This window comes from Ruditapes philippinarum, unplaced genomic scaffold (genome assembly GCF_026571515.1).
Source record: "Ruditapes philippinarum isolate M1 unplaced genomic scaffold, ASM2657151v2 ctg5559_1_1_1_1, whole genome shotgun sequence".
Classification (NCBI taxonomy): Eukaryota; Metazoa; Mollusca; class Bivalvia; order Venerida; family Veneridae; genus Ruditapes; species Ruditapes philippinarum.
In genome coordinates this window covers 49676-58653 of record NW_026861564.1, presented here as the reverse complement: position 1 = coordinate 58653, position 8978 = coordinate 49676, and the positions used below count along the sequence as shown (strand labels likewise).

General features: G+C 32.9%; 1 protein-coding gene across 1 annotated transcript in view; it reads right to left on the bottom strand.

Moving 5' to 3' along the window:
- Positions 1-5539: 5539 nt before the first annotated feature.
- The window catches only part of LOC132716180 (mucin-2-like), a 28616-nt gene continuing 25177 nt past the window's right edge, over positions 5540-8978 (bottom strand). The window contains exons 16-17 of the mRNA XM_060699387.1: positions 7630-7765; positions 5540-5737 (exon numbers count right to left, since the gene is read on the bottom strand). Of these exons, the coding sequence (XP_060555370.1) occupies positions 5554-5737; positions 7630-7765 (320 nt within the window). The 3' untranslated portion in view covers positions 5540-5553. The remainder of the gene's footprint in view (positions 5738-7629; positions 7766-8978) is intronic.

Here is an 8978-nt window from a genome sequence, read left to right as displayed (position 1 = left end):
ACCGGAGTTTGCCCTCCTGAATATGCGGTGTTCCTATTGGCGCCATTCACCTATATAGTAGCATAAGACTTAAAAGGCAAATTATGCCTCACAAAAAATAAAAGTTTACTTCTGTAGAAAGAACGAACATGAATTTTATAATGTTAAGATAATGGTTTTAGAGAATGATAAATATTTGTCACCTGTGGAAATAAGCGATAGATGTAAAATAACTTGTCAAAAACGTAGCAAAATGTAAGCAAAGTAGTATTTTGACTTCCATACAAAACACTTATTCACAATAACTTTTCTTATTGCCGAAAAAAAGCAACAGATGAAAAAGATGGACCAGTAAATTGGCCAATGAGTAATTCTTGGATAGCATAAAAGTACACCAAAATTAAAAAGTTTTTGAGAAATAAAAAAGACATTTCTGAGGGATAATGGGCCTTAAAGTAATAATAACATATTAATTTCGTGTTCTAAATCGTTATTTCTTGACTTTCAGACTCTCCTGAAAAGTTTGTGTTAGGCTGCCAACATTCTGTCGTAAGAATGGTGTCCAGTGGAATTTTCCACAATACTGTCACTTTCCAGTATTCACCTCCGAAAGAAGAGGAGATAAATGCGACCGATATGTGCTTAACGTAAGCGTTTTTAGCGACAACCTCCGATGTCATTGCGTAATAAAAAACGAAGAAATTATTTTTGTTTGGTATGTTTTCATAGCTGAGCACTTTGAATGACTTCCCTAATAAGGCCAATTTACTGTTCTTACATGCAAAATATATCAGGATTAAAAACTTTCACATTTCTGACAATTTGGGGGGGGGTTTACTTCTTTGTTTTTTGTTTTTAATTTACTAAATTTTAATGTAAAATACTACAAAAATCTGAAAGACGCCGTGTTTTAGAAATTGATATATTGTTTAGTTTACAAGCTAATCTTCTTTTTCAAGCGGTTAATGTCATTCCTAATTTTCGGTATCTCTGTTTGTATCTGCCCGCGTGACGTTAATAGCCATAAATAGCCCCGCATGTTATAAAAGAGAGACTCAGATGATGGATAAAATAACCAAATGATAAGTGACGTCAATTATGTGATAAAAATACCCAATAGGTTCAAAGTGACGTCAGATAATAAGCTAAAATAACCAATAGTGACAAAGTGACGTAAGAATATAGGATAAAAATAACCAATAGTCTTGATCAATTGTTATCGAGGTTTGTGTTATCTAGAGATCGGGGATGGATTCAAGACTGCGCTAGGCCGTGTGACTTCTATATTCAGGTATGCATAAAGTCCGAAGGGATCTTTGAGATATGTTTTGCAGATGAACGATGTTTGTATAATCTTAACAATATTTCCCTTTTTATAAAGTTTAATTTGTTTTAAGTAAAATGTAATTTAAAGTTCGAATATAAAATTCGACACAATGTCTCATTTGTTGCATTAAATATTTTAATTCAATACATCTTTATTCCTTTTTGTTTCAGAGCACGGCTACAAAATTCATCAACACCTAGGGAAAAAGACAGTTTTCATGCCTTGTTAGAGCATCGATTTCGTCACTTATATTTAATATTAAAGACAAATATAGTGAAAGCAATGTTTTTTGCAAAAAATATGCGAACACAAAATTTCAAATTACATTTGTCTTGAACTTTACTGTCATATTTGATAATAATCAAATAAAAGAGGAAATATACTCAATTGAAGTGGTGTGATTTCGCTATTATTATCATTACTATTATTATAATCATCATCTTCATCATTATTATCATCATCATCATCATTATTTTTTATCATTATTATTATTATAATCATCTTCATCATCATCACCATTATTATCATCATCATCATCATCATTATTATCGTTATTATTATTATTATTATTTTTAAATTTTTTATTGTTACATTTAGTTTCATTATAATGATTGTTTGACATAGTCAATTATTATGAAATAGTATGTAACTTAACACTCGACAGAAGAATTAGATGTTACCAATTAAAGACGGACAGTCAAATAAAACCACTTAAAGGCGGACAGTCAAATACAATACAATACATTTACAAATACCCCTTGAACATGACCAGGACACATGTTCATAAGAAAATGAACTGCATCAAGATCTATCTAATTTTTGCTGATAAGTCCTTTTCGAATTTCAATTCTTTATTCTTCACTTGATCTATATAAAAAAATCTAATTTTATGCTTAGGCTAAAAGAAGCTCTTCTAACATGTGTCGTTTCAGCACCAATTTTAGGTAAGTATAGAATATCAAATCTGTTTCTTGTTCTAATCAATATGATATTAGATTGCCAAGTTGTTTAAGCAATAGTTTTCACACGGACAGAAGCATAACATGGTTGTGTGTGAGAACACATAATCATATATTCAACGAAACTTGGAATCGATGAATCGAAATGAATATTCAAGAACTGTGATTTTCCAGACATGAATCATTAAAGATGCAATTGAAAACAACAACAATAACAAACAGGAAAGAAAAAAAACCAGAAAAAAACAACATAAAACACTTACTTAGGACTAGAAGCGGCCCTTTTTTGAAAAGTGGACACAGCTCAAGATCTCTAAGCAGAACTGTGAGCCCACAAGCATTTACCAAACTAAAACCGTAAGCCGGAAGCTGAGGCATTAACCGAACTTAAACCAGATCCCAGAAGCTGAGGTATTTACCGAACTAAAACCGGAAGCCAAAAGCCGAGGCCTTTAACGAACTAAAACCGGAAGCCAGAAGCTAGGGCATTTACCGACCTAAAACCGGAAACCAGAAGCTGAAATCCGTTTTCGATTCGTTTGTTGTTTAGGACTGACCAGGTGGAGGACAGATATTTATGTTGCTAATTAAAAACAAAATTTCTTTTAAACATTAACGTAACTCTGTACGACTTTATGAGAACTTGTTGGTCTAAACGTCTTAAATCAAGAGAAAAAAATGAGGAACTTCGCGTAACAGGTGGCCGTTTAAAGCTTCCGTACTGATAAGCTTCCGTGGTGTTAAGACATCTTTTCAAATCGATTTCAAATCATATATACTGTACACCTCATGATCGCACTAAATGGATGCGCTTTAAAGGGAAAGACAAGGTTGGAATAAAAACTTGATTTCAGAAAAAGAATACTATAAATAATAAATCTGCAAATTTTCTGCCGCCAAATAATGATATTAAACGAATGATAACAAAATTTAAATCGCTATATCACCGATTTCTACAAATCAGTAGTCGCGGCCATGTTTGTGTATTGGCTGTATAAAAACAGGTGCGCGTGATGTCATTTCCCCACATCTTTAGCTAGTTGAATCGTAGCGAAATATTAATATTATAAAGTATTGACCAGACAATTTAATTTTCACAGGAGATGTAGAGGAGTTTTTTTATGGTTCAAAATATGTAACAATATCAAAAAATAAAATAAAATAAAGAAACAAATAAAAAACCAACGTCTACCGCTCGCACCACTTCAGCTAGGCCAGTGATGCCCGTTACTCCAAACAATGCTATGTTCATTTAAGTCTCATCTTAATGTAATTAAACAATATTTTACATATTTAATTAATACACATGTTATTATTTAACAAAGTTTCACAATCAAATAATGCAATTAAATAAACAAACGCACCAACGAATAATTGGCCGTTAATAATTGAACGGCGATAATTATCATTATTATAAAGATCCTACTTAAACGTGTTCTTAATAGTACATGTAATTAAATTTTTGCAGTTTGATTCTGACTTTCAAATTAAAAGGTGTGAACATATGTTATAATTGATGTACACATTTCAAAAATAAAAGCAACTATTTTGAAAAGTAAATTGTTAACATGTCTGTCAACGTATGATGCTGCGTGGCATTTATTTACTTTGTAATCGTAGCCTAATATTAACTGCAGGCAAAACATTTTTATTGGCTGCTCAAAAATCTAATTTGCATAATTTATTCACACAATTGCTGGTTCCTAATACTGTGCATTATCCGTTTTAATTGTTTCTAATTTGCACTAAATGTTCCTGTCACACTGTGTACTGACGATTTTTTATTGCTCCTTGTATGCCTCTGTGCCGACAGACCTTTTGATCATACACAATGTTGCCCTGATTGGTTAATCACCCTTGTCAAATATTCTTATGACGAAATAGACATCTATTTTGTACGCTTCATCAGTGAACTGAATGACCTTGGGGGAAATTAAGTTCCGCACCTGTCAAGTTATACTGTAAATTACAGCATTTCATAAAATAGCAACACATTTTTTTTTCAGTTACCAATAATCATTTTAAATATTAAGTAGAATTATGATTTTTTTGTTTTATTGGATTAAATTTACGGTAGTAGAAATGCGTATCTGTGTTAGAAAGGGATTGGGTAAGTACGGTAGATAACGTAGAAAAAAGCTATAGGGAACTGGGTAAACCCGAGAATATGCGTAATTACAGGGGAATGGGCAACCTGTTGCTGTTGGTACAAGTTTTGACTGGGTGCCTAAATAACCTAACGGGCAGTTTTGTTTTCATACGATAATAGTCTGGCTGCCGATTTTCCTGCGCCATTCTCATTTTTAGCGCCAATGCCTGAAAATCGCGTCATCAGCAGATCTCTGCATGATATTGGATTTAAATGATATTTTACGCTGAAAAAAAAGATACATGACCGGCGATGTACCCTGTCCCGACAGCTTGTCTAGCGAAAATTAAGTACAAAATAAAAGGATATATCGTCAATTTGAAGAAGTTTCTCATAGTACCCAAATTAAATTGATGGTTTTTCTTTGAAAATTAAGCAGTCATTGCTTAAATCATGTGGTGGGATCATCAGCAAGCTTGAAACTCGGACAAATGATAATTAATGTCGCGGCGTCTTCAATTAATTAATTAAAGCAATTCAGTTCCATATGATGTTTTCATAAATAATATATAATGTAAGCAATAAGATTAAAACGTTCTTCATCAAGATATATTTCAGTTGTACCAGCGTGTATACCTTTACCGGAAGTGGGTATAACACGTCACAATCTCGGTCTCGTCTGTCTCGCGAGAATGACAGAACGCCAAAATGGCGGCGCCCGTGAATTTATTTCTCAAGTAAAAAATAGTGTCTTAAAACACGAATTTCTCACTTATAGGGTTGATGTCAACAGAAAAACTGTCATGGTACCTCTTTTTAAATGATGAATATTTATATAAGACAGACATCAATCCATCCATTCCTATTCCTTTAAAGTTTCCGTAAACATCTTGCTAAAAGTTCATCTCATACGTAGAAACTTAGATTTGATTGCTTGCAAAGGGTTGACCGTAACCGATGGATTTACGTATCGAACTACTAATATAAGGATCAAAAGTCGTGTAGATACAAACTACGTCAGGAACAAGTTGGGTCCTTGAGCAAAAAATGTTTTACACTCATTGCTTAGTACTTGTTGGTTCGGATTCGCGAGTGTATGAATAATTATTTAGCTTCCTGCAAAACCGGACTAAAATAAATTCTGTATAAAATAATTGAAGATTTAATATAACAACAAACAATGCAAATTGGTACATTTGTTACAAGTCCTTGTACAGGTCTTTGTCCAAGGGCTTAATCGGTTTATTGCAGTTGTCTGAAGTACAGCAATATGTACAATCAAAGTCCAAGGTGATAATGTTGTTGTCCTCAAAGTTACGGCATTTGTCGCTGTCAGAGCTTCCTAAGAACCACTCACGGTAGCAGGTGTCAAAGTTGCCGCAACTGAAATATATGTGTTCATTGCATTGAGTATTCAATATAACCAATGAACTGTCAGCGTTTGCACTACATGATGTTCTATTGTAAAACAAAAATGACATATATTCTTTTCCTTGAGTGTTTTCAATTTAATTTATACGCGTCATATATGTAATTAAAGAGTGCTACAGCCCTCGCGGAGTCTTTGGTCCGCTCAGACATTCAATTAAATCAACACTAATTTATTATCCATGCATTTGCAATATAGAAAAAAAATTGCGGACGGAGTAGAAAGCTTGAAAGGCTTTTTTGAAATCAGTTTTTAACAAATTTTATGTAAATGGTAACAATACAAAAAAATGTATATTCAATACACCATAAACTAAACTATACATATCATATCGACTTGTGCTGTTTTTTTTTACATATACGTACTATCATTATAATAAATATTCTTGATCTAAATTCAAGATTCATTACTGTTCAATTTGCGATATAAGCACGAACAAGATTTTTTTAAAGGTAAGCTCGGACTTCTCGCGCATAAAGCAAAATGTTTTGTGTACACTGCAATCTCAGCATACCATAAACATCTACCAATTAAACTAAAGTTAGACTTTGAACCAAAATAAAACTTTCCAGATAGACGCCTCAGGACAACAGCCAAAAAATATTGTCTATCTACATTAAAACAAAAAAAGAATCTAACGTCTTAAAACGAATCTGAGGGACTATGAATGTAGATATATTGTTGAAAACCATTTTGTTGTGTACCCTTGATCGGAATTGTCACCATTGTCACTACATAAGGTTTTAATTACCTTACCTAAATATCACAAATGGACTTGCTAACCTATGAGTTTGGACAAGTCTATTTTTCAATTTTAGGGGAGTACTGGCTTGATGTCAAAACAGTTAAAAAGTAGGACAATGACTTGCAACACATTCATTATCGCCGTCACATTTAAGAAATCTGTGGACATTTTGCTCTACCTAATCTTCTTATCGACTAAAAAGACCGCAACTTGGCTTACATTTAACATGATTGACGGTTATTTCCGATTGTCTGTGCTATTTGACCTCGACGGCCTGTTTCAAATATAATTGTTCCCAAAGACAATACCAATATGTAAGAAAATAAGAAACCATTCAATAAAAAGACGATACAACTCGTAATTTTAACGATATGTATCTATTAGTATAATCTTTGTCGGCTAAAAGCCAACACATTTTACAGTGTGTTTGTTAGCTTTTTTGCGTGTTTAACCCCGATTTTTAAATACGTTTTAGTCATATCTGGGCGGTCAATTCACCTCATCAGCTTCCTTGGATACTTAACTGGTAATTACAAATTTCCATGTACGTGACCTTCTACTTATGTTTTATGAATAAGAAATGATAGACAAGTAACCAATGGACTCAATTTTCGAAATCAACTGTCCAGAAAAAATACACTAAAATAAAACCAGAGATTACTGGATGATCCGGTGCTCTCCCCAAAGAGCTAAGCGGACGGACTTATAGAAAGCTGCAAAACTTGTATCGGAGTCGGTTAGCTATTTGATCAAAATATTATCAATCAAACCTTATTATCATTTCCAGAATCAATTATGTCTAGTATGTATATCACAGCAAACGCATACTGTTCCCAATACAGCATCGTCTTTATGTTTAAAAGTCCATAAATCTAGATCAAACCTTTATCGTACTGCCATGATGTTAAAAACTAATGGTGTGAAACAAAGAGGATGTTATACATTATTAGTACAATATTGTTTCTATTGTACTCGTACACAGCTGCAAACAAATATCAGACTCGGCTAGCGCCTCGACATATAAAGTGTTGACAGCTGTGTTCTCCTGCGATGTAATTCAGTATTGTACTCAACAATCTATTTGTACATGTATACACTTACTGTCTTGTAACCATCCTTGTCCCATCTATATGGTTGGTAAGCTTGTTTATGCAGTAGTTATTTGGGGGACTGCATGTCTGCGGCGCAAACAATTTTTCACATAGGAACTCGGGACCAGCGCATACATTGCACGTAACTGAAATAAAAAGAAGTATGCGAAACTGTATTCGAAGTCTGACTAAAAATCATAATTTGTACTTATTAGTATTTCTGAAGAAAATAAATACTTCAAACAATTAATATGTAACACCTTAAGAATTGTAACATATAAAATCCAAACATTTGTAATATATGGTCTCTCAATAAAAATCATTGTCAGATATAGTTTTATCAATTTAGTCTAAAATCTATAACAACATCTAGTGAATTCCATGTAACTTTGTTCAAAAACTCCATAACAAACCCTTATTGTACTTCAAATGTTGATTTCTACCAATATTTAAGGAAATGGCCGTGTAAGTTTGACATTGATTTTATTGGATTTGCAGCTCCAAACCTATATTGTACTTGGCTAGAGCATATGCCAATACAGTTTTTACACTTCTGTTCTTGTCTTATAGAACATAGCATTGAGCTCAACAAATTGAATGTATTGTAACTTCATAATAATGCAAAAAAAAGAAAATCTTAAAAAGTTAGATAGATAGTGAAATGAAAAAAATACAAATCTAATAAGAATCTGCCCTTACGCATTAGGATATGACGGGAACCAATGCGAGGTCCTTTGAAACAGCCTATCACGCTGAACTTTCACAATTATGAAAGCAATGTGATTAGAAAACTAATACTGAGTAGGTAATTACCACGCTTTCGAGAACAAACTTTGTCCGCCTTGGTATACGTGCAAACCAAAGTTTGAGTCTATTACTTCAAGTTTAATTGCTTCAAATGACTTTAAACATTTTTAAAAAAGAAAATCAACAGTTTAACGAAATAAATCAACACAAAAAGCAAATATTGACATTTTGCAATTTTTTGTGTCTGGATAGTTTCATCAACAGGATATTTGTACAAAATTAGGTTGTACAAAGTTTATGCCATAATTCTCACGGATTTTCAAAAAGTCTATTTAATTAATTTAGAGCCCTCTTATAAGCAAATGGTTAAAATTCGTACAATCTGAGTCATATTGAGTAAAAAATGAAACCTTGTATAGTGAAACACCTCTTTTTATCACCTACAACCGAGCACCGGCTAAGGCAGTTATAAACCATTAGCCCTAAACAAATTTGAACTAACTAATGAATAACAAGATTATGTCCTGAATATCACTTTACAATTGTCACCCAGTGTAACGGTAGTAAGAATACATAATCTGATAAGAGGAGATAACTCAAAAGAAAAGCAAC